General features: G+C 49.3%; 8 protein-coding genes across 13 annotated transcripts; 4 read left to right on the forward strand and 4 right to left on the reverse strand.

The window, feature by feature from the left end:
* The first annotated feature begins 89 nt into the window (after positions 1–89).
* Positions 90–2410, forward strand: FVEG_05222 (cryptochrome). Its single transcript, XM_018893344.1, has 2 exons — positions 90–307; positions 379–2410. Exons 1-2 carry the CDS (start codon positions 138–140, stop codon positions 2120–2122), a joined length of 1914 nt encoding a protein of 637 aa, XP_018750188.1. The 5' UTR covers positions 90–137; the 3' UTR covers positions 2123–2410.
* Positions 1967–3553, reverse strand: FVEG_05223 (hypothetical protein). 3 transcript variants are annotated; one of them, XM_018893346.1, is made up of 4 exons: positions 3010–3553; positions 2274–2961; positions 2101–2196; positions 1967–2036 (listed from the first exon to the last, which is right to left on the reverse strand). In XM_018893346.1, exons 1-2 carry the CDS (start codon positions 3413–3415, stop codon positions 2294–2296), a joined length of 1074 nt encoding a protein of 357 aa, XP_018750190.1. In that variant the 5' UTR covers positions 3416–3553; the 3' UTR covers positions 1967–2036; positions 2101–2196; positions 2274–2293. The 3 variants fall into 3 exon arrangements, with proteins under 3 accessions (XP_018750190.1, XP_018750191.1, XP_018750189.1); XM_018893347.1 differs by lacking the exon at positions 2101–2196; XM_018893345.1 differs by having other exon boundaries at positions 2101–2961.
* FVEG_05224 (hypothetical protein) lies at positions 3504–4952 on the forward strand. Of its 2 annotated transcripts, XM_018893349.1 has the most exons (3): positions 3635–3920; positions 3981–4174; positions 4229–4952. In XM_018893349.1, the coding sequence occupies exons 1-3, from the start codon at positions 3825–3827 to the stop codon at positions 4698–4700; spliced, it is 762 nt and encodes a 253-aa protein (XP_018750193.1). In that variant the 5' UTR covers positions 3635–3824; the 3' UTR covers positions 4701–4952. The 2 variants fall into 2 exon arrangements, with proteins under 2 accessions (XP_018750192.1, XP_018750193.1); XM_018893348.1 differs by having other exon boundaries at positions 3504–4174.
* Positions 4953–7188: 2236 nt separating this feature from the next.
* On the reverse strand, positions 7189–8076 carry FVEG_15610 (hypothetical protein). The gene has a single exon (XM_018904793.1). The coding sequence runs from the start codon at positions 7715–7717 to the stop codon at positions 7400–7402; it is 318 nt and encodes a 105-aa protein (XP_018750194.1). The 5' UTR covers positions 7718–8076; the 3' UTR covers positions 7189–7399.
* Positions 8077–12417: 4341 nt separating this feature from the next.
* FVEG_05225 (hypothetical protein) lies at positions 12418–15944 on the forward strand (the record flags this gene model as incomplete). Its single annotated transcript, XM_018893350.1, has 3 exons — positions 12418–12949; positions 13001–13694; positions 13769–15944. The coding sequence occupies 3 exons, from the start codon at positions 12418–12420 to the stop codon at positions 15942–15944; spliced, it is 3402 nt and encodes a 1133-aa protein (XP_018750195.1).
* A 469-nt stretch (positions 15945–16413) lies between these two features.
* Positions 16414–19059, reverse strand: FVEG_05226 (T-complex protein 1 subunit theta). Its single transcript, XM_018893351.1, has 4 exons — positions 18606–19059; positions 17075–18467; positions 16852–17025; positions 16414–16797 (listed from the first exon to the last, which is right to left on the reverse strand). The coding sequence occupies exons 1-4, from the start codon at positions 18662–18664 to the stop codon at positions 16780–16782; spliced, it is 1644 nt and encodes a 547-aa protein (XP_018750196.1). The 5' UTR covers positions 18665–19059; the 3' UTR covers positions 16414–16779.
* Positions 19060–19705: 646 nt separating this feature from the next.
* Positions 19706–20932, forward strand: FVEG_05227 (hypothetical protein; the record flags this gene model as incomplete). Its single annotated transcript, XM_018893352.1, has 3 exons — positions 19706–19712; positions 20012–20250; positions 20417–20932. The coding sequence occupies 3 exons, from the start codon at positions 19706–19708 to the stop codon at positions 20930–20932; spliced, it is 762 nt and encodes a 253-aa protein (XP_018750197.1).
* A 350-nt stretch (positions 20933–21282) lies between these two features.
* On the reverse strand, positions 21283–23283 carry FVEG_05228 (hypothetical protein). Of its 3 annotated transcripts, none has more exons than XM_018893355.1 (4): positions 22366–23283; positions 21887–22308; positions 21480–21831; positions 21285–21428 (listed from the first exon to the last, which is right to left on the reverse strand). In XM_018893355.1, the coding sequence occupies exons 1-4, from the start codon at positions 23042–23044 to the stop codon at positions 21355–21357; spliced, it is 1527 nt and encodes a 508-aa protein (XP_018750200.1). In that variant the 5' UTR covers positions 23045–23283; the 3' UTR covers positions 21285–21354. The 3 variants fall into 3 exon arrangements, with proteins under 3 accessions (XP_018750198.1, XP_018750200.1, XP_018750199.1); XM_018893354.1 differs by having other exon boundaries at positions 21887–22311; positions 22366–23268; XM_018893353.1 differs by having other exon boundaries at positions 21283–21428; positions 21887–23283.
* Positions 23284–23327: the final 44 nt, after the last annotated feature.

Consider the following 23327-nt stretch of genomic DNA (forward strand, 5'->3'; position numbering starts at 1 on the left):
CCATAAAGCTGGTGGCTGGGGTCTGACAAGTGTTGACATCATGACTTTTCGACTAAGAAGTACATCTGAAAGTGATATGCCAAACTTCTCAATGATCTCGGCTTCCTATTGCGACAGTATTGCATCAAATTTTGAAGATGTCAAACCCTCGTGTGATTTATTGGTTCCGAACAGATTTGCGACTTCACGATTCACCTGCTCTCAAAGCGGCCCTCGACCTTGATCCAGCTGTTCTTTGGCCCATCTTTACGTGGGATCCGCATTACGTATACCGAGCAAGAGGAGGCCTCAATAGATGGCAGTTTCTGTAAGAAAGAGAGAGAGAGAGAGAGAGAGAAAATTTGCTCCTTGATCTGAAGTTATTCTGACGAAGTAAAGCCTGGATTGCCAGAATGACCTCTCCCGGTCTATTTCACAGGTGAACCCCAAGTCAAAACTCTTTGTTCTCAGAGAAGCACCACAGACTCTGTTTCCAAAGCTCTTCAAGGCATGGAAGGTCACCCACTTGGTTTTCGAAAAAGACACAGACAGTTATGGTCGCGAGAGAGATAGCGTTGTCGTTCAGGCGGCTAAAGATGCCGGTGTCGAAGTCCTTGTCCGTTCAGGCAGGACGTTATGGGATAGTGACCAGATAGTCGAGAAGCATGGCGGAAAGCCAACAATGTCTATCACGCAGCTTCAAACCGCCGGGAGCAAGCTTGGTGAGATCCGGAAACCCATTCCTGCTCCCAAACATCTTCCAGATCCAGGAGACATGCCTGTCAACTTTGAGCAGGACGAACCGAATACCAAACCAGATTTCAATGCAGGGTTTCGGACCGAAGGAGATAAATCTTATACCAGGATAGCAGGGCCAAACGATGACTTTGCCATTGAAACAATGGAGGAACTGGGCTTCCCACCAGCGACCACACCCCATCGTGGAGGAGAAACACTGGCATTGAAAGAACTAAACAAGTTGATTGCAGATGAGAAATACACTGCAACTTTTCAGAAACCCAAAACGAATCCAGCTCAATTCGAGCCACAAGCTACCACTCTCCTCTCGCCATATTTGCACTTCGGGGCGCTTTCTGTGCGTTTGTTCTATTGGCGAGTAAGGGAAATCGTCGATTCGTATGGAAATGGTGCTTCAACCCCCCCAGAAAGCCTTCTTGGCCAACTACTCTTCAGAGACATGTACTTCGCTGCTCAAGCTGCTTTGGGTTATGTCTTCTCGCAGACGGCGAACAATCCGTATTGTCGTTTCATTCCCTGGCACTTGCCCTCCAAGAGAGATTCAGAAACGGGACTTATTACTGGAGAGTATCACATTGACTCCGAGGAGGCAGATATCTGGTTCAGAAGATGGAGAGTTGGAATGACCGGGTTCCCCTGGATAGATGCTTTAATGAGACAGCTAAAAGACGAAGGCTGGATCCATCACCTGGGACGGCATGCGGTTGCCTGCTTTCTGACAAGGGGCGGTTGCTATATTGACTGGGAGCGAGGTTGCGAGGTCTTCGAGGAATGGCTCATAGACCATGAGCCGGCTTGCAATGCTGGCAACTGGCAGTGGCTGTCTTGCACGGCCTTCTTTTCACAGTACTTCCGCTGCTATAGCCCGATAGCCTTTGGCCAGAAGTGGGACAAGGAAGGAAATTTCATCCGTCGTTATGTGCCAGAGCTCAAAAACATGGACTCCAAGTACATCTATGAACCGTGGAAAGCCCCCCTCCCGGATCAGAAGAAGGCAGGTGTCCGCATAAAGGGCGATGGATTGAACAGTATTGAGGAGGGAACATATCCAAAACCAATGTTTGACTTTGCAAAAAGGCGTGATGTGTGCATCTCTGCTATGAAGACTGCATATCAGGTTGGCCTTCATGGGAATGATGGCCAGGCGCTTGATGGAACCTGGCGCAAACTGTTTCCTACCGACCGTGGGGAGATTCAAGGCGATATTGAGAGTGATGGTGACGAGCACGCTGGTTATGGAGACGATGAAGGGGGTCGTGAAGATAATGAGGCGAAGGAGAAAGGCGAAGGAATAAAGTCTATCGAAAATGGGGATCAATCAATGAGTAAACGGAGCAGTAGACGGCACAGCAGCGAGAATACCACAAAAAGGCAGAAGACATGAGCGTCGATACTGTCTAGGTTATATAAGACAGAAGGGGGTTGTTTGAGACCGTAACGTCAGTTCCTTGATATACACTACAGAGGCGCTCAAATTGTTATTCCGATATGACATAATGAAATTTACGAGGCTTGGGGCAACCTCCGTGTCTTACCTTGATGTATATTCAGGACATTAAAACTTAGCACCTGGGTCTGCCAGTCTCGACCACTCCAAACCCCATAGATGGTGGTTCTTCTTCAGTTCGACATCCGTCTCCTTGGCTTCTCTCTCAAATTCCACTTCGGCCAGCTGTGAGAACAAATCATGCTTGCCCTTGACAGCATCTGTGTACAATCGTTGACGTGTCATCTCAGCATCGCTTGATCGAAGCAACTGGTCAAGCTCAGCGTCTGCTTCTGGGTCTCCTAGCAACTCAAGTGTTATCTTTGCCTCATGCGCTCTCCCAAGCTTGGCATAAGTCTTTGCGAGACATATCAGACACTTCCGCTTCCACTCAAAGACTCCATCGTCAACGTTGAGGGCCTGGTTTAACATCGCAACTGCTTGGTTATATTTTCCATCTTGGAACAGGTATTCGCCATAGACTGTAAGAGCATTGCAGTTCTTCGCTTCAGCTACAAGCTTCATGAACCGATTCTCAGCATTTGCGAATGCAGTTGTTTTCCGCCATGATCCACTGGCGAAAAGCTGGCTCGCCAGGGAGACGACCGCAGGAATATAGTCGAGTTCTGAAGCCGAAGCCCACAATGCCATCGAGAATGAACTGTGGGCTTTCGTTCTCCGGAGCAACCATAATAAGCATGCCATCTCATGTGCAACCTCGACTGGGATCTGATTCTCTGCACGTTGTTAGTGGGCCCTTAGACGCTCTTCCGAGGGGAACTTGCCAGAGAGGTTGGCACTAGAAGGAAGTGCCCCGTTTCTTATGGCATTTGAAAACCTTGATGCATATTCGTAATATTCGTCTGGTCTGAGAGTACCAACTTGATTCTCGGACGCTCGCATAGCCAGTTCGAAGTCCATAGGTGAAATTTGACTGAGGTCAAAATCAGTCTGGTTGCTGGAGCTTGGCTGAACTTTAACAAGCTTGGGCGCCCGAGGAGGTGGACGAAGAGGTTTCCTTGCGCCTTTAGGAGCAGAATATGAGCGAGTCTGATACCTAATGAAATTGCTCGAGGCGCTCAGGGCAGCATGATGAGTTGACTGTGCGACAAGTCCACCTGGTAATGTAAAGTCACCACGTAGCAATTGGTAGACATTACTAAGTTTTATAGGAAGCTTTGCAGTCGACATATTTTGGGTCAGGTACTCAATAAATAAGAGACAATCTGGCTACCTATTATACCAAAAGAATCCTTTTCGCCAGTAGTCGCATGTAGTAGGTGAGTGAAGTGAGATTCTGCCACTACTTGATGTGTGGGGCGCCAGTGTCCAATCATATCTTGCATTGGTGAAATGCCCGTCAAAAAACCCATCCCAAACTGAATTTTCATACATCTTGAAGAGCTTAATCAACAACATTTCACAAACAAATTCAGCTCAGGGTGCTAAATTCATACTCACTGGAAAGCTTGAAGTATTGTAATACCGCATTGTCTTGATTTCTGACATTTTATTTTCCTGCAGCTGAAGAGCACCAGCATCACAAGTCACATTTCTTTACATTTGCCACAAGCTGTTCATCAGCTACAAATACTCGAAGATGGCACCTCAAACGCGCAAGAGAAACTACAACCAGAATGCAACGAAAGATACATCTATGGAGAAACCGACACCGGAAGAAAAGCGCAAGCTGCCCGTAAGAGCCAAAGACGGTGACTCCAGTGACGGTGCAACGCCAACTTTAACGGAATTAAAGGGCACCAAGGTGATCTTTGGAGACGACGACAATGACAACCCGGCGCCTCCCCCTGTGTTAGTCTCAAAACCTGCTGCGCAGGTAGAGGAAGATGAGGATGGTAGTGACGATGAAGCACCTGAGGCCGTATCAACTTCTAAAATGGCGTCTGATATCAAGAAATCCAACCAAGCAGCTCAGAAAGCAGCACAGGAGTGAGTTCGCCGGTCTTATTAATTCATATTTTGGACTCTCTAACCTGCGCCCAGGGAAGCTGCTGCACAGAAGCGCAAGCGTCGGGAAAGGGATGGTTTTTTCAAGCAACAAGCTGAAGAGCGCAAAAAGTTGGAGGAGCAAGAGAAGGCCGGGACAAATGAAGAAGCGTCCATTGAAGAGGGGCCGGCGCAGTCACTCATACAACGAAGCAAAGCAGAGAACGCGGTGAACCTGTTACCCGCCGAGTTTTTGGCAGATTCCAGCGAGGATGAGGCTGATGAGATTAACGATCAACCAGAGGAACGTCCAAGGAAACGCCGTGTTGCCACTGTCGAAAGAAACCTGGCCCGCCAGGAAAGGGGACCTAGGGATGAGCGGGTAGGCTCAACTGTCTACCGCGTTGCTAAAAAGACGGATGAGAGGATGGCACCTAAGTTGAAGAAGCATGCAAAGAGCTCTAAAGATATTCTCTTGAAGAGAAACAGAAGTGTCACGAAGCAACGGCCTGGTTTCTTCGTCCGGTAGAGGAATAACCAGGTATCATTTCTTTGTCACTTCAGCTCAATACCATATTACCACAGCCAGGAGTCATTCTGCTCAAAACACTACAGTCGTCTATTTCAGAACTAGCGATTCGTTTACTTGTTCTCTACCGGCAGTAGTCACGACATGTCCATCAATAATATAAAGCATAGTTCTCAAACGAATCGTTGTCTTTGATTGCCACACCATCGAGATCTACAGTTTTACATGTATTCGAATATCACTTTGCTCGGCGAAACAGGTATCCGTACTATCGCTAACAGTCATTGTAACAAGGCGAACCCCATACATCGTCTGATACCATTTGCCTCGAAATGCTTAATGCCTGGACCATGGCCATAGTGCGAATTCTAATACGAGACCTGCGAGCCAAAGCCAGGGCTGCATCGAAGTAATATCTTTCATTAAACTGTAACTAACCAACATGTGGACACTTGATGAGCTTGGCCGACAAGGTCAAGACGTCTATGCTTGGTATGTACAGTCACAATCTACATACATCTGGGCCAAAACGGCGTATGGGTTAGATCGACATACCTATGGAGTACCTAAATTGGAGATATCTAGGTAGGCATGCTTGTGCTCAGTTACCCACAGGTTGTTACTGCCCGATTTGCGCGAAGTATTTGGATCGGCAAGCGACATTTTGGGTATGCGAGGTACGCGACATCTGTGATACCCAATACAACTGGTACATTGGTGTCGGCACTGAATCGAACACACCTTCGACAAAGGTATAACAGAGAATAACTATAGCACCCGCCGCAGTGCCGTTGACACTAAATCAATACAGGCACGCTGATTGCATTGAGACACTGACCATTCCGAAGCAGATTGGGGTGATATCGGGATCTTTCGACAAATCAGCTTAGTATCTTGTCCTGTCATCCGAACCCAGTACCTGGCGAGTGGGCTGCATCTCGAGCACGGAAGGGAACGATTCGATCAAGTCCAGCAAGTCTCAGCCAGGCGGTCCAAATGAGTTGACTCTCCGCACGAGAGTGGAGTGGAATGGCACATCTTCAGTGGAAACGCTACATCTGGCGAAGCGCTCGAGGCACTTTGTTTAAAGGCCCTGGTCCATGTCTGCTCCTTCGGAATTGGGAGATATGCTCAAGTAGCGTCCCTACCGGGGAAGAAGGGATGAAACGTTGAAGGTCAGAAACATGCGGTAAATGCAGGCGTTGAGTTTCGATAGCGATGATGGGAGGATGAACTACCGCAGAGAAAGAGCGCAACCGATACGACATGAAATGTGAATCAGTGGCCTTCAAGTTGCGCGATGTGGCATCATATATGTTTGCTTCTCGCCGGTTGCCCATCACAGCTCCTGCAGGTCCTACACCTGGTCACTCGCTTCCCAAAGGAACCTTGGGGATGTACGGAGTACTGTGGAAGAAACACCTGATGGGTCCGAGGCAATAGTTTCAATGTCCCTGCACTTAAAGCATATAATACGGCACATATAGCCTCTTCATTCAGCACGACTAAGCCCAAGAGTAGTTCTGGACGAGGCGACGTTGACGACTGCAATACGACGCAGAACAGTGACCTTCGCCTCTTAGGCGAGTGAAAGCAGGGCGGGTCATCAAACATAATATTTTGTGATTCTCGCTAGGATTGTGAACATAATTAAAGTTTGATACAATTGTGATGCTTTCCCAGCATGGATTTACCCTGTGGTCGTGCATATATAAACTGAGGAGTGATTCGCAGCTAATGTTTTACATGTGTACTGAAAATCATCGACATTGATTTACTTACCCGCTCTCTCGTGTAGTAGGTCTGATGGGTTCGGGAGATCGACGCGAATTATTTCAGCGTACTGAGTCATGTCTTCAGAAATCCAGCAATTTGCCCATTTTCACACCAGTTGGTCATGTTCAGAAATCCATGGAAGAAGACTTCGACCAGTCAAGAGCTCAACTGATATTGGCTAGTTTGTTTCTGGACTAACCCCAGACCGGGAACACAGCAGGCAGTTGGCCACGTGGGAGAAACGTGACAGCAACTGTCATGTACCTACCTACTAAGGTAGGTACCTAGGTAGCAAGACTACGGTGCCCACATGCAGGTAGGTTTGATACGGAGAGTTACCATTCATAATAGCTGCCAAGTTCGAACATATAAGTATTGGTAGAACTGAGAGAGATATAGAGAATATAACAGAACAAGAAATCAGGTTGAAAGGGGGGGATGAAGACATCAGCCGTCCTTACGGAGTAGAGAAGTCCTCATTGTTGCCCTTGACTGGACACAGTACATGTATGTGCGTGACGGCAAAAGCAAACGCTTCCCGCGAATCGAATCTACAGACGAGATAGCATGCCAGGCTGAAAGAGGAGCCGAGAGCTGTAGGGCATTCCGAGCACGATTTGCGATTTGTTCCTCTGCGAGCTAGCCAAGCCACAAGCAGGCAGGCCGCTATGGGCACAGGCGCAAGGGGTCCGTGCCAAAATCAATGCCAATGCCAAGCACCTATCTAAAGATCACGAGTCGTTGGAAAACGATCTGAAGGGCTGTGTGGCGTTTTAGTTGGGTCCAGGCGATATGGTTGCCCGACTTGTAAACTTCGAGAACGATGATTTTCTGCAAGGGGCTTCTGTCGTGAGCAACTGTACAATTAGAAAAGGTCGGAGTTGGTTCCGTTGTGTTGTGTTGTGCTTATTGCAATGGATATGCTACCATAAGAGCATTGATGACCCACGATACCTGAAATCCATCTCATTATTAACGGTGAGCTGATTATTGCCATTTATGCCAGATTCCAGGCTCGCATGGTTCACCGGGCTTTGTTGATGTACTGCCTCGTCCTGTCCAGAGTCACGAATGGCTTCTGTTGTTTGCTTGTAGTATTTCATCCAGCTGAAGAAGGCTGCAGGATGAGCCCTTCTGTATGGGGGAATAAAAGAGGGCAACTCATCCTTGGCCTTGGAACATGGGCTGCCGCTGATGATCTCACAATGAATCAGCTGAATCGCGGTTGTCTGAAAAAGCATCCACCGTTACTTTGAGCCGGAGTCCTCTGTAAGGGATGTGTCAACCCCAGGGTCCAGCCCATCCCCTCCCTTCTGCCTCATCCCTCAGCAGTTTCCTGTGACAAGCTAGACAAGTTGCTCGTCCTTGTCCACTAACTTATTAGCTCGTGTCTGCATGTTCCAGTTGGCTGTCGCACCGACCGGTTCGTCCCATCCCAGCAGCCAGCAACCCATCAACACCATCAATTAACTTACCTTATGTAGGTACAGTAGCTTATTAGCGGATAGAAAATTCGGTGGAAGCACCATCGAAGCGCGCTAACCTGTAGATACATCCATATGCAAGCCAATATGATATGATGCTGTGATCTCATGCCTGACCGCCATTGTAATTCGGTACATAACCTAACCATTCAGTACATATTTCTAAATTGACGACTTTGCGGTTGGCATGATCAGCAACACAAAAATCAATTTCCGTACATACTATGTATATATTCCTGCGGCCAACCCCATGCTGTGGATCATCTGCCCTTAGAGCGTACCTACCTAGGCGAGATCAAACCGTACCGGGTATCATAAAGAATCCGCATTTACGGCTCGCGTCTCGTAGGATCTAAAGCCAAAGCCGTGGGAAAACAGCACTGAATAAAGGCGGGATGATGATTGGGGTGAACAAGGCCATATCATCATCACTATGGAAGCATTTCCTAGATAAGGTACGCGGGACCGCAGCGTCGAGTGAAGCTTTCCCATATCTAGATTTCGGGGTGGGAAGCGGAGAGGATTGTCATTGATGGCGCCATGTCCCTTCGCGGATCAAAGTTAGTAGGGGTTAGTTCTGATGTATTTTGAGCAAGGCCTCCATCATTGCGTTTTCTCTGAGACTGGGCTACAGTCACTGTCTTTCGGTCATTGCAGCATCACTGTCCTATTTATTACTTGTTACTCCATAGTCAGGAGGTGGTTGAGTGTCAATGTTGAGCTTCTGCACTCGTAGCATCTTGTCATGTGTAGTCTGCAATGCCCCTTGGTCAGAGGCCTACGATTCCAAACCCCCTCACTGATACTGTACTATGTTTTAGGCCTTTCTTCAACACCAGGATTGAGGTTCCTCGAAGAATGCTGCAGGCACTTATCCGTCGCGGATAGCTGCCGGGGGATCCCCATCCAATCAAACGGCTGGATTGAGACTCAGCATGGGTAACCCTGACGGGCAACATTCAAGGGATGCAAGACAACGTTATCAAGGTTAACAGAAGGACGCTGTCTCCAACCCGCAACGTCAACGCCACGATGGTAACACCTTCACAGCTGGCAGGAATCTCCCCCATAACCTTGAGAAACTTTTCTTCGTTCCCTTCAGCCTATCTCCGTGACGTGGTGGTGGTGACGTAACAGCACCAGCAGGCCTGATTTGAAGCTCAAGGCCTTCTAGAAGCCCAGCCACCAGCCACAAGCCACCAGCAGAGCTGAGGATTGTTTCCTATGTGTCTCGGAATACGTGCGTTTCATAATAGAAACGAACTTCTCCGTTACGAAGAAATGGTGGCATTCTGAAACACACAAGGCATGACTTCGTTTTGTTCTGTCATGTTTGCCCCCATCTTGCAGTTGTGTGCGACTGTTTCGGTAGACCTGCACCAACTCGGATTTCGTCAGTCAACTTCCCGTCTACCCTGTCTTTGATACATTGTACATACACAAGTCATAGACTGTATCGCTTGTGGCTACGTTCCGAATTAGTCGAAGAGTCTGGCGAAACCCCGCAGGGGTGCAAGTCCAACGAACCTGAGGGGTTTATGATGATTCTCGAATACCCTTGCTTGACTGACTACCATACAGTGTGCATTGTGGTTATCAATTTGTTTCTCTTCCTACAGACGTACACCCCTGGCCTTGAACCTGTCTCCTCGAAGTCATACCCATTGATGCAGGCTCTCAGACTCTGTGCTCAGTATTTTATTCTCCAAATTTGGCCAGCCTACATAGTAGTTCACCAGTTTCAAGTCGCTCGTTTGTATCAAGTGTTGTTCGTTTGCCGTGTTATAGTCATCGCAAATTGTCAGTAAATTGTTTCATGCTGCACTGCCATTCTACACGGAATCAGTTGCCAACTTCTCACTTGAGTGAGCATATGCTGCGGAGACTCCAGTCTCCGGTATTAAATTGAGTTCCAGATGGATTATTGTATGCCGAGTGACTACCTTATGACATACCGGGGCCGAATACCTGCAGACTCGAAGAATTTTGACATATGAATGAAAGCCCTGTGTGATTTCGCGATGCTGTACCTATTTGACCATGGTAGCTTGGCTTGCCAATCAGACTGATGTTGCTAGGCCATACTACCTACATCCCGACTCACACGGCCTTGGTGAAGTGAACGCAAGTGCATGTAGAACAGTAAGGTAAACGCTGGTTCTCGACGTTGACTGCACGTAAATCTCCTGTCTATGGCAGGTACGTTATGGATGAAGACATTCGCATGTGGAGAAGCAAGTGAGACAGCATATGACCTAGGGTCTGGCAAAGAGACCCGATGCTCGTGCGCGTGCCCTCCTGACTTACACCATGATGTTGAACTTGGAGATTTGCTAATTCGACCGTGAGTTTAACGGCGATCATCAGCTTGACCAAGCCACGTGAATCAAGTACCGCCCGAGTTGATTTTCAGGACCCCTGAGTTGTGCCCCTGGTAGCTCTGGTGGAAGGTGTCTTCAGATCTGGATGCGATTGATGTCCCTACCTAAAGGGACATCAATTGCACTGACTGCGCGGTGGTACCAGGCTAGAGTCAAGCAGCGCGGATAGGCACATCAGTGATCTCCGCTCCCATAGGAAGCGCGGTGGTACCAGGCTAGAGTCAAGCAGCGCGGATAGGCACATCAGTGATCTCCGCTCCCATAGGAAGGTGGCTTCCCTGGATGGGGCAAGTCCCTCGCTAGGTAGCCTGGATAACCAAACGCTTGGATGGAGCTCAGGCCCCGACAGAGCCCATCCCCTCGCGGTTTTCAGGAAGGCCCTTGATTTTTGGATACGATACCGACCGAGTCGAAATTCTCTGAAGGCTCGAGTCAAGAGACCCTACGAGTGGAGTTGACCTGTAAGGGAAGCTCGTTTCTTTCCTTAAAGCTCACAGTTCCATGAATTTTGACCCTTGGACATATTGTATAGCAGTTATGGTTAGCCCGCCTCATCGGCAGGCTCCCTCCATCCTTTCTCGAGGCCGGGCAGCTGGGTGCCGAAAAAGACACAACCTCTATTTACTCCGTATGGGACCTGGGACCTGAAAGCTGGAAAGCCAGGGGCATAAAAGCGTTAGAGATGAAATGCCGGGTAGGTGCCTGAGGGGAGGCCACCGGGGAATCGATGCAAGCCCCCAGCTTGGCTTGATACATCCATGTTCTGTGGTGGTGGTGACTGTTCGGCTCTGAGCGCAGCCCAGGCTCTGAGCCCTGGGGACCCCTGTCAGAAGCCCGGGCCTTTTTTTGTGGTTGTGCAGGGGACCTCCCCTGCACGCTTAATGGGAGATCCACTGTCCTGTCCGGCCACCGCGAGAGCGACAAACTAAAAATCAGCAATCCTAGTCCCAGGAGGAGGGGTACAGAGTGGAAGTTGACGGTTGGTAGCGTACCTACCTAGTGACCGGTGTAAAGTCATTCAAGACGCCCCCCTGCAAGAAGGTCCTAAAGAACAAGCCAAGCTCTGAAAGGGAGGTCCTCCGTCTCTTAATAGGCGGTACCTGGCACCAAGCATCTTAGTACCAAGCACAGGAGTCCTGGATTGGATTGGATTTGGTGCCACTCAAGGTTAATGGCCTGGTCGTACGGTGCAAATCAAACATCCATCCATCCATTTCTCTTTTCCATTTCTTTCTCATATAGCCCACCATGCCCATAACTGAAGTTACTCCCTTCCACTTTAGCTCTTGCTTTTGATGCTTTAGTAATTTCTTTTCTTTTCTCGTCTCAAATCTTTCCCTTTCCTCTCCTTTCATCTATCAGGAGTCAGCCTCCTAGAAGCACACAGACAGTGGGATCGTCTATCGTAATAAAAAGAAACGAATCTGCCTATCAGCGAGCGGGCGAGCGCAAGATAGACGAGCCTTATCGCCTCAACGACTCCGGATATCACCCGCCGAATTGGTTGTTTCTTCATTCAACGAAAATCTCCAGCTTACGAGCGCCCAGAAAGCAAAAGCAATTGCATTGCTCGAAGATTGTCGTTGTGAGACGATTGTGACTTTTGGTTAAACCTGTGGAGAAGTGATTCTGGGCCAACTTAGCCAAAGTGAGTGATGACCAAGGGCCAGCATCACATCGCGCAGTGCTAAAAAGCAAAGTCAGAAACATCACAACCGACCTGTCGCAAGCGACCTCGCATAGTTAAAACGCTTATTCTTCAGAAAAGCGGTGCCGCATAATTGTCTCTTCACCCTTTTCGCGCCGACATCCTGTTATCTCCATCTTCTCATTGGTCTTGATTTTGTTCTTGCAGTCAACCGTGCTTGACCATATCACATAGCCTCTTACGATCACGGAGTCTTAACCTCGATCTCCAGTTCTGGAAATTTTTGACGGCGCATGGATTCCCGCCCCTTACTCTTCTAAGTTCAGCCGCCTTTGACCAGCAATTGCTCGATCACCCAGAACCGTCGAAACAGTGCTCGTCTTATAACACAACAAGTAGACACCGCGAAGAAAAGGTGTCTTATTTAAATGTTTCGCAGACTACGGAAAAATCAGGATCACAACACTTCATCGAGTCAAGGACGGGACGACGACAAGGCAATTGCCACAAATCTTCGAGAACTTGGCTTGGTTGGCTCACGCGCCTCCAGTCGAAGACCCCGAACTGGCACAGACTCTAAACCGTTTACTGAAGGACATTCCGTTAAAACCAAATCTCTCCGCGGGCAAGACTCAATCTCCTCCGCTGGCTCAGTAAGGTCAGGCGTTAGCAACGCTTCCCGTCGAGTTGGCAGTATCGACAACAACGTCATGGCTACCAACGCTGATAGAAGTCGCTCACGACGAGAGCGCACATTCGTGGGAAGCGAATGCGCAGTTTGTGAAGAGCCGCTTGAACACACCCTACGCGGCGAGCGCATCCTACAATTTTCTTGCTCTCATGTCTCCCACGAGGCATGCTTCTATGAATTCATTCGCGAATTCGAGTCACAATATTGCCCGACATGTGACGCACCCCTCCACCTGGACACAAGTCGAGGAGGAAACGTTATAGATATTGGTTTGCTACCTGTTCTGGTATAATCAGAGCGACATACTGACATATGTATAGAGAAGATTAGCAACATGGTGCGTTCCGTCGGTACCGATTCGAGGTCCGCTATGACGCCAACACCAACTGCAACCCCTTGGGATAACCAGCCAGCTCGAGCTCCCAGTGTCGAGAGCAATCAAAGACGCCCTATGCAGCAACAACACGTCGGAGGCCGTGACAGCGTTGCTCGGGGTAGTATGAGGGATAGTCGAGATGCGCCACTATCAGATCGGTATGGCCCTTCGAGGCATGCTCGAAGTGACAGTGAAGCCACAGGAGTTGCTTCATCCGGCGGATATCCCGAGACAACACAAAGCGGACCTGCCAGACGCCATGACTATGATGTCCAAGCGATGGAGACGACACCTGCAAGCCCTAGACCAATGACACGCAACCCTATTCCGGCGCCGATTGTCACTGTTCGCTCAGAGTTCCCTACATTGAACCGCTCGCGACAACAACAGACACTTACATGTCTGGTTACTGTTGAGGTTCCTGATAATAATTGGAGGCCGGATCCTGAAGATTTAGGTGCCGCAGCCCCTCTGCCTCCTGCTACCACCAACCGTGCTGAGGAGGCATATGGCCGCCCGCCATCTCCAGCTCGTAGTGCGCCTCGCTTCTACCCATACGAATCTACGGAGGTTTTGGAAGAGATGACCGATAGTCTGCGCAACCGCGTTGATAATTGGCACGGGCTCGACTTTAGCAGGTCAGTGGCGGCGCTTGACTTTCATTAGTTGGCGATCATGGTCAGTATGAACGAAAAGGCTAATTTTTCTACAGATTCGGAAAATTGAGGCTCTATGGTACTCTTAGGGTGGGTAAGGATAAAGTCTCATGGCAGGAGTTGGAATGTTTCCTCTTCGCTGAGATGCTTATTTGCGTCAAGGAGAAGAAGATCCCTCAAGCACAACAGTGGGATGAGAACGGCGCTCCACGCAAAACAACTCGATGCACTCTCAAGGGCTCAATTCTTATCAAGAAGCACCTGAATGAAGTGTCAGAGACGGGAAATATCGACGAGAATATCCTGACGCTCAGCCTCTCCGTTGCTGAACTACCACAGTTCCATCTTCGTTTCGAGAACCGCAATCAATTGAAGTTGTGGCAGCAAGCTCTTCTTGACCTTAACGCCGTTGAGACATCTCCTGTACGCAGCCCCGAATATGATCGCGGCGAGTCAGAAACTGATGAGGAACTTGAATGGCAACGTACGCGCCCACAGAGAGTCTCTTCGGTTGCATCCTCCTGGGGTGGCGCGAGATCAACGACGACAGCACCCACTGACTACACGAATTTCCCCAGAAGTCCTGCCATGGCGAAGTCGGTTCATGTACCCATCGATGTCGTGGTGGTGGTGCCTATTTCTTCTTCTATGCAGGGTGTCAAGATCAACCTCGTCCGAGATGCCCTGAAATTTATGGTAAACACACTTGGCGAGCGTGACCGTATGGGGTTGGTCACTTTTGGTTCAGGTGGCGGCGGCGTGCCAATCGTTGGCATGACTACCAAGGCTTGGCCAGGTTGGAGTAATATCCTGACATCCATCAAGCCGGTTGGCCAAAAGAGTCATCGCGCTGATGTCGTCGAGGGCGCCAATGTTGCGATGGATCTGCTCATGCAAAGAAAGTACAACAACCCTATCGCGTCTATCATGTTGATAAGCGATGCGTCTACCTCAGACGCGGATAGCGTTGATTTCGTCGTGTCTCGAGCTGAAGCTGCCAAAATCACCATCCACTCGTTTGGCCTTGGGATGACACACAAGCCGGACACCATGATCGAATTGTCAACAAGAACAAAAGCTTCTTATACTTATGTTAAGGACTGGATGATGCTTCGAGAATGCCTCGCTGGATGTCTAGGGAGCATGCAGACCCTGTCTCATCAGAATGTTAAGCTGAAGCTCAAGCTGCCCGAGGGTTCTCCTGCCAAATTCCACAAGATTAGTGGTGCCCTGCAAATTACGAAGCGAGCTACGGGTAGAGATGCGGAAGCATCCCTCGGTGATCTTCGATTTGGGGACAAGCGTGATGTTCTTGTACAACTTGTCATTCTTCCTGACAATTCTTCCCAGGAACAACTTCCTCAAGACCCCTGGGATAATATTGTCTCAGGTCTCGAAGCACTCGGCGGTCCTATGGACAACGATAACGAAAGAACTCTCTCTGTCGAAGAGGTTCCATTGATCCAAGCAGACCTTAGCTGGGGGGATATCCTACGCGAGGGCACTGTCACGCATATGCCTCGGCCATCTCTTCTGGCCATCACCATGCTTCCAGTCAGTGGAGGATCCAAGAAGACATGGCAGAACTCCCCTCCTATTCCTCCTCACCCGAGTATTGTTCAACGCCGCATGGAGCTCCTCACTTCTGACATGCTTACCCGTGCTCTGACTCTCGTCAGCCGTGGCCAACACGACCGTGCCCATACACTGTTGAATGAGACTCGATCAATTCTGAAGGGTCTCGGAAAAGGTGGACTTCCCCCCATCCCCCCTCCAAGCAAGTCGACCCCTTCGGCTCCCTCTACTCCCCATCCCGCGAACGACGCTTCGCCGGGCCAATCAACCACTCCCGATCGCAAACGCAGCCCTTCACCACCTGCTTCGGCAATCTCCGGTGCAAATGGTCTCCCTTCCTCGCAATTGGGCCGTAGCCGATCCAACGATGGCCTTGGACTTGGTGCCGGAATTGACGCCAATACTGTCGCAGCCCTTGATGCTGAATTAGAGAGTAGTCTGGAGTGGATCAACCATCCTGCTGTTTTTAGTCGGGACAGCAGAAAGGCCGTCCTGCAGGCAATCGGCGTAATAAGCTCCCAGCGAGCTTTCACGTACCGCACCCCTATCGAGGGGCTGTGGGCTTGCCGCGTTAGCGGCGTCAAGAAGCTCACGGAGAGGAGTCGAGAATGGCGTGAGGATGGTGGCGGTGAGGGCGGAATCACAGAAGAATCTTGATCTTCATAATGAATTTCGCCGATTTCCTCTTTTTCATTTACTGTCATGGCTGAAATAGCGCTCTGGCTATATTTTCAGCTTGACTAACGACCGATCATGACCAAACCATTCAGATGCTTCCCACGCTATTACACATGCATTTATTGCTATTGCTACTTTATGCTCGCTACTTGCTTTCTTCAGTCGATGAAGGGATGCATTATCTCTTCCGGCTCCCCCTCTGAATTGTTCGATACCCCTGGAATCTACCAACTATCTGGCGCACATTCGACCTTATGCTCGTAGTATATACCTGCTTCATCATGCATTAATAGATCTTTTTCTGACTCACCGCAATCGGTTCAATCCAGCTCTATCTGTCCTGCGATATTGCCTCGCTGACGTTCTATGGTTCGCATCTACTTATGGAGTATTTTGGAAACAGCTTGTTATGCTCCTGTATTCTGCTGATCCTTTTGCATAATGGGGGTTATGGATGTGCTGGACAACATTTTCCTGCCTTATTTATACTGCGTTTCTGGATTATCTGCGCCTATAGATAGTCTTAAGCGGGAAGGGACTTAACGAAGTTGATGCATGAAAAATACTTAACAACTTTGTTACAGCATCTGAACTGGCTATCGAAATTTGAAGTCCATAATCGCGGTACCAAGTCAGACAGAACTGAGTGATCCAAGTCACAGCAGAATTTACAACGGGATACTGGACAATCTGAATAAATATATGCCCATGCTTTGACCCTGTTATCTGAAGGATATCTAATCAATCACGACACCAGGTGATTGTCACACATATCAAATCCATTGCCCATTTTGAACTTTTTAGTTTTATCCATTTAGTCCTCGTCCCAGTTCTGTGGGGGTTGAGTCAGTCAAAGCTTCTTATGGGAAAGGGGAAGTGAACATACAGGGTTGGGTCCGGGGGGCTTGGGTCCTCCAGCTTGTCGTGCCACGATGATCTGGTCAACAGACAAGACGGTGCGTGCGGCTTCTGTAGCAAGTTTGATGGCCCACTGCTTGGAGATGAGAAGATCCAGAATACCTTCGTCCTTGGCATCGATAGTACCAGTGTTATCATCGTTCTGTGGCATGGGTTAGAGACGGATTCATCATGGATGGATCAAAACGAACCTCAATATCAACGCCAATATCCCAAGCGTCACTGTTGGCATGGGCAGCGTAAAGGCGGCTGAGAACCTCAGTGGCGTCAAGTCCGGCGCTCTCAGCAATGGTGCGGGGAACAACCTCAAAAGCCTCGCCATACTTCTTGATCGCGTACTGGCTAAGTCCGGGAGTCTTCTCACCGTGAGCTTGTATCCTTTCAACCAACTCGACTTCTGTAGCACCGGCACCAGGAACCAACCGCGGGTCGCGGGTAATGGCTTTGACGACGTTGACACCATCATCGACGGCGCGCTCAATATCATCAAGATGGTTCTGAGTTGCTCCTCGAAGCACAAGGGTAGCGGTTCGAGTAACCTCATCCTCCTGTCGGAAGACTGTAACTCGGTCACCACCAATCTCAAGGGTCTCAACAACATCGATGCTTCCCATCTCATCGGGCATAGGAGCCCCCAACCTCGCCAGGGGGGTGGCACCGACAACACGGCAGACTCTTCGAAGTTCGAACTTGCTCAGAATTCGGATGCACAAAATTCCGAATCGATTCAGGTAGTGCATCGCCAAATCGCCGACACGTTCACCACAAACAACAACCCGGAGGCCGGAGTCGTAAAGTTCCTTGATGGAAGTCTCAAGTTGAGATTCCTCACCCTTTGTGAAATCCATCATCTCTTTGGCGTTGTGCAGAAGAACAGTACCCTTGGTCTCGGTTTGACCAGCGTCGATCGGACAGGTGAAGACACCAACCTTGGCGCGGCTGGCCTTTTTGACCGAACCGTCAGGCTCCTTAGGGAAAACCATGCCCTTGACAACTCTGCTCTGCTCCAGGCTTCCACCCATGATCTTGACCACGCGGATATTGTCGACGTTGAAGTTGGCAGGGTTCTTGGGGAGAACATTGAGAACAGCCTCGGCAACAAGATCGGCAAGGAATGCCTCGTTTCCGTTTTGCTTGCTGGCAATAACCGTGCTGATGGCCTTGCTCAGCTCTTCCTGATCCCGCATATCCTCCACTTTGTCAACAGCCAGCTCTTCAAGGGTCTCAAGAGCAAACTTCTGGGCCTTCTCGTAACCGATGACGATATCCGATGTCTTGAGGCCCATGCGCAGCAGATCCTCCGCCTTTCGAAGCAGCTCGCCAGCGAGGACAATGACAAGGTTGGTAGCATCGCCCATCTCGGCTTCTTGTTGCTGACTAGCCATGACGAGGAGTTTGGCAGCGGGGTGGACAACGTCGAGTTCGCGTAGGATGGTCGCAGCGTCAGATGTAAGAATCATTTTTTGCAAATGGTTGATGACAATCTTGTTGCGGCCATAGGGGCCAAGCGAGGTCTGAACCGTGGACGCAATCGCTCTGCAGGCGTCGATATTGCGAAGTACAGCACCATCTTCGGAGTCGTAGCTATTGAGAAAGAGATAGATTTGTTAGTCGGATTCATGAAAAGGCCATTCACTGATTGTTGTGATCATGAAAGTGGCATTGGTAAGGAGGCAAGTAAAGAGGCGGGGAGCTATCAAGACAAGGAGGGGAGCAACTCACTTGTTGTAACCTTGCTTGAATAAGCCCGCGTTGGGGGCGTTGGGGATATTGAGTGACATATTTGACGGCCACAGCGCTCAGGAGGCGATGTTCTTGGTTGTGGCTGTATAAGATATGTCGTCAACAATGTGTTTGGTTTGAACGTCGAGGTGATACCTGTTGATGGATAGATTTCGCCCACTAGCTTCAATGTCCCACCACCCCAAGTCTGAAAAACTTCCACGGGGTGATTTAGTGGGTAAGGTAGGTGACAGGTACGTACCCGGCTGCCTGCACTGAGCTCACTCCTGCCAGCGCGGTACTCTACCTCTCTACCTAAGGTACTACCTTACGGGCGGGCGGTGATGAATACAGTTGATTGGGAATGAATGACTACTAAGTGTGTGGGGGTTAAAAAGGCAAACAAGAATCCCTCATATTACTATATAGACTTGAGAATCCCGGATCAGCAACTTCACCTCAGGTAGTGAAAACCTAGGTAGCAGCCTAGGTGCCTTACATATAAGCATTCTTGCTGATAACAGCCTCAATTTGAGGGGCAGTTCCAAGGGTCTAGCTGCCCAATCAGATATGGTCTCCGCCACACCCCCTGAAAGAGTCTTTCAGCCTTGCATGCCGTTGTGGCTGACGAGCACACCCGCGAAGCTTTGGTGACGGGAACAAGCTGACACCGTCCAGGTTTGCGACTCGTGATGGCTGCTGATTCACACACTTACTTTTAACACCTTTCCATCCTGATACCCACGACCAGCGCCATAGGTACTAGCTCCTCTCTCTCGCCTTGGTGACGAAACTTCTTCTTTGTCTTTTTGCCTGTTCGGTTTCAGCGGTTCATCAATTGCAGATTCAAGTGGACACCACCCACCAGTGATTCAGTGAGCTTGACGACCTGACTTACCTACGCCTACCTACCTAGCGAATCGTCACGCGCGTCAAGCAATCACCCCTAAACTCACAGCGAACTTCGACAGTCGACGTCGCAATTACCTATCTTCCATCGTCTCATAATCGAACCTTTTCCAGAAAGATACATACCAATCGTAGAGACAGTATTATTAGCTGTGATTCATACCTGCCTGGGTACCTTAGCTAGACCAACCATGCCTGGTAAGTCATACGCCCGTAACAGAATCGCTCAGTGTCAATGATCGCGCCTGCTGGGCTCTGTTGGTTGCTCCAACCTTCAAACTCACGGCTCAAGTCAAGGCCAAGGCACCCCTTACGCCATCTACCACACGATCTTCATTTGCCCTGCACTTCACAACCACACTCTTCTCATTGTCGCGCGTTCTTGTATTGTTTTCACGGCTCTTGCATCATCACCTCACCTCCAGATCAAACGCCCAGCATGCCCATAACACTCAAGCGCAAGGCATCAGAAGCTGACCTACCTCCTCGCACACCAGCGATTCCTTCTACACTCCCTCCTTCCGTGGAGGAGGCCTATCGTCGAAAATGTGTTCAGCTGAAGAACCGCACCAATGAGGTTGAAGACGCCAATGATGCCGCTCGACTTCGTCTTGCTCGCATCAAGCGCCAGGTTGAAAAGCTGCGAATAGAGCGTGCATTTCTCCTCGAACAGCTCGCAAAGCGCACGAGCGCAAATGTTGAGGATTCGGACGGCAGCCCAAGCCCACCCCCTACGGTATGCTATCATTTTCTTCCCGCCCCTCTTCTCCCTTTACCTGGCAATCCTCTACCGGCCTGCCGCGCCTCTACTACTTACGGCGCCCGGTTCAATGTTGATGCTTTTGCGCTTGGATTAGGACTACCAATTCACCATACCAAGTGAGTTAGCTAACCACCAGAAGCCCAAAGATAAGCCTCTGCGTACAAAGAGAGGCCACCGAAAGTCGATGATGCCTGATTCCGACTCGAAGGCACCAGTTGCTGCATCTTTTACCAATACCGCCGGCTCCCCAACCTCCGAAACCTTCTCACACCCTCCAGAAAGCCAATCTAAGCCGGCTCATGCCAACGGTATCTCTGCGAGCGATTCTAAGGAGCCCACCAGTGCATTCGAGCTGTTTTGCTTGGAAACACGGCCTGGTCTCGAGAGCAAGGAAAAGGACAACGAGATCCCTGTGAACGTGGAGGATGAGCTTTCTCGTGTCTGGAAGGGTCTCTCAGCTGGTGAGAAAGATGAATACGAGGCAAAATTCGAGCTTGCAATGGCCAAGAACGATGAGTCGAAGAAAAGCCCCGCATCTGACAAGAAGGATGATAAGCCTGCTGAGCCAAAGCAACTCGTTCAGGACGAGGACATAGAGATGGGTGATGACACTGAGGATCAAGATACACAGGCTGGCGAGAAAGTCGAGGAATGAGGACATCCATTGAATGTCTATAGAGGCGTTTTGGCGGGTATACGATTTCGCGTGTCATGACATCAACCCTTGTACTAGTAATTAGATGCTTTTCACAATAAAGAACTAAGTTCCGAGAACGGACTCAATATATTAAGAAACAGGTTTTCTTCGCACGCATCGCTCTGAGACCTGAACGCGGAGTCATCTATCTAATATCTGTAAGTTGTACACGTACTCCTGGTTGCTTCGTTTGTGGGTTTATACCAAATTATAACACAGACTGACAAGATGAACCTCCATTAGCCGAATTGGTTGTTTCTTCTTCTTCTTCTTCTTCTTCTTCTTCTTCTTCTTCTTCTTCTTCTTCTTCTTCTTCTTCTTCTTCTTCTTCTTCCTTCTCAAATATTGGAATGGGTGAGATACCAAGGTTGAACAAGAACTTATTCGCCGACATATAAGTCTACTACAATATTGACAGCTGCAACGAGAATTTCTGCCGCAATAAGAACAATTACTGGTGAGTGGTTAGTATACTGTTTATGTCATAGAACGGCGCTTAGCATACCGATCCATTCAAGCTTCTCGTCATGGCCATGACTGAGCTCTCCTTTTAGCACAGCCAACAAATCTGCTATGACATCGAGACGTTCTGTCAGAAGTCCAACGCGCTGATCCATCTCTAAATAACTCCTCACGGCTTGGTACACGGGTTCAAGTTGGGGCTCTACCCAGAAGAGCTCAGGTGTATCCAGTACTGAGCCGTTAAGGTGGATGTTGATGCGAAGAATGAAAAGCTCTCCAATTTGCATGTTGATCTGTGATCGCCGAAGTGCAATTTTCCCCGTTGTGGCTATTTGTGTGGGAATATCTTTGCATGTGTCAACTGTTGATGCAATCAACTCTTCGAAGAGTGAAGTCTGCAAGCTCTTAGCAAATCGTCCCGATACAACCCTTATTAGCAGGTTAGCTTACTTTAACACTTTGTGCCAGTGCATGAGAAATAGCTAATTTCGTCATGTAGTTGTTCTTGTCGCGGAGAGTGATAAAGTCATTATAGATACGGGCCTGATAATCCTTTGTGTAGTAAAAGTTGAACAACTCAGTCTCGACATCATCTGGGGCAAGCTTCTCTGTCTCAAACTTGGCGATCTCTTTCAAGAACCGGGCTTCTTGAGCTTCGGTCATTCCCCAGATGACAACCACTCCATAATCAAAGAGAAACACCTCGGGTGTATGCACCTGGGTATCAAAATCGGGATTGGTCTCGCTTATCGAGTCGTGATCTTCTACTGCCGAGCCCAGCAGATCTGCGCTGTCAATGTGGGAGCCATTACCGTTACCATTAGCATCGCTATGGGCGTGGCCATTGTGGTCAAGAGTCTCTGAACCGGCCTCTTCTAAAGGTAAGTCAGCTAAGTCGCTCCGCTGTTGCGCGACATCAATGGCGTCACCTCCAGTTGAATGCCGGCGTTCATAATTCTGAACTGGATCGCGACTGCGCGCGTTCTTGGAGGTATAATTATACGGTGTATATATGCATTCGTCGATGAGCTTGGGATTTGCGCTTCGGGTTTTTCCTCTTCCCTTTAGAAATCTCATCAGGGCTTCCATCTCGTATCGGTTTGCAGTGCAATATGCCGTGACACGCGGCAGTCGGTCTCGATCCGCTTTTCCAAGTTTCGCTGCATCTCTCCGCGCAGCGGGATCCTTGATACGTGTATACTGGGAATAGACATCTCTGCCACTCTCCTCATCCTCAGGGTCGTCCAGGTCGGTGTTGGGAAGCAGCTTCAGCTTCTCCGTCTTCTTCGTACTGCGTTGAGGTCCAATTTTGGGCCCAAAAGATAGATTAGCAACTGCAGGTACCGACCCTTGGCTATTCCGTCTCCTGAGCCTATTGTTCAAAGCTGTGAGCATGGGAGGGCCGCCAGCGGCGCCGCTGACGGAGCCAGCAGCATGATGCCCGGGGGATCGATGCTGGAATTGTTGACGAGTAGGTTCAAAGGTTTTTGTAACAGGGTTGTCGCTGAAGGTAACTGATCGTGTTCCTTTGGGTCTGTTCTCTGTGGTAGGGAGTAATGGCGACGACTCATTAGATACAGCGCCTGATGAAGTGCTATGGGGATCCATTTCGGTTTAACCCAGTGAAGGTTGAAATGATGGAGTCGGCAAGATAAGTAGATTCGAACCTTTTAGGGCGCATGTGAATTACTAGTACTGCACCCCAGTTCGCTAAGGGTCGTAAAGATCAATTGAAATGATACCAAGAGCGTGGTCGGTTTGAACGTCGAAGGATGGATTGCAGTTGGGGTGTTGAGGTGAAGAACTTTCCCGGGTTTGATGTTACTGTAGGTTGCTAATGACGTCTGCCAAACTTCCGCGACCTGACGCGAAGAGCAACCTACCTACCTAC

Source organism: Fusarium verticillioides, chromosome 3 (genome assembly GCF_000149555.1).
Source record: "Fusarium verticillioides 7600 chromosome 3, whole genome shotgun sequence".
In the NCBI taxonomy this organism is placed as follows: domain Eukaryota; kingdom Fungi; phylum Ascomycota; class Sordariomycetes; order Hypocreales; family Nectriaceae; genus Fusarium; species Fusarium verticillioides.

Excerpts from the sequence above, each read along its gene's own strand:
- FVEG_05222 (XM_018893344.1), top strand. The coding sequence starts at position 138 with ATGTCAAACCCTCGTGTGATTTATTGGTTCCGAACAGATTTGCGACTT. Across the intron at positions 308-378 it reads CTCAATAGATGGCAGTTTCT|CCTGGATTGCCAGAATGACC; the intron begins GTAAGAAAGAGA and ends GACGAAGTAAAG.
- FVEG_05223 (XM_018893347.1), bottom strand. The coding sequence starts at position 3,415 with ATGTCGACTGCAAAGCTTCCTATAAAACTTAGTAATGTCTACCAATTG. Across the intron at positions 2,962-3,009 it reads TTCTAGTGCCAACCTCTCTG|AGAATCAGATCCCAGTCGAG; the intron begins GCAAGTTCCCCT and ends AACAACGTGCAG.
- FVEG_05224 (XM_018893348.1), top strand. The coding sequence starts at position 3,825 with ATGGCACCTCAAACGCGCAAGAGAAACTACAACCAGAATGCAACGAAA. Across the intron at positions 4,175-4,228 it reads GCTCAGAAAGCAGCACAGGA|GGAAGCTGCTGCACAGAAGC; the intron begins GTGAGTTCGCCG and ends ACCTGCGCCCAG.
- FVEG_15610 (XM_018904793.1), bottom strand. The coding sequence starts at position 7,717 with ATGCTTTTTCAGACAACCGCGATTCAGCTGATTCATTGTGAGATCATC.
- FVEG_05226 (XM_018893351.1), bottom strand. The coding sequence starts at position 18,664 with ATGTCACTCAATATCCCCAACGCCCCCAACGCGGGCTTATTCAAGCAA. Across the intron at positions 18,468-18,605 it reads TTCAAGCAAGGTTACAACAA|CTACGACTCCGAAGATGGTG; the intron begins GTGAGTTGCTCC and ends CTTTCTCAATAG. Across the intron at positions 17,026-17,074 it reads ATATTGGCGTTGATATTGAG|AACGATGATAACACTGGTAC; the intron begins GTTCGTTTTGAT and ends CCCATGCCACAG.
- FVEG_05228 (XM_018893353.1), bottom strand. The coding sequence starts at position 23,044 with ATGGATCCCCATAGCACTTCATCAGGCGCTGTATCTAATGAGTCGTCG. Across the intron at positions 21,832-21,886 it reads CACTGGCACAAAGTGTTAAA|ACTTCACTCTTCGAAGAGTT; the intron begins GTAAGCTAACCT and ends AAGAGCTTGCAG. Across the intron at positions 21,429-21,479 it reads CGAGAAGCTTGAATGGATCG|TAATTGTTCTTATTGCGGCA; the intron begins GTATGCTAAGCG and ends ACCACTCACCAG.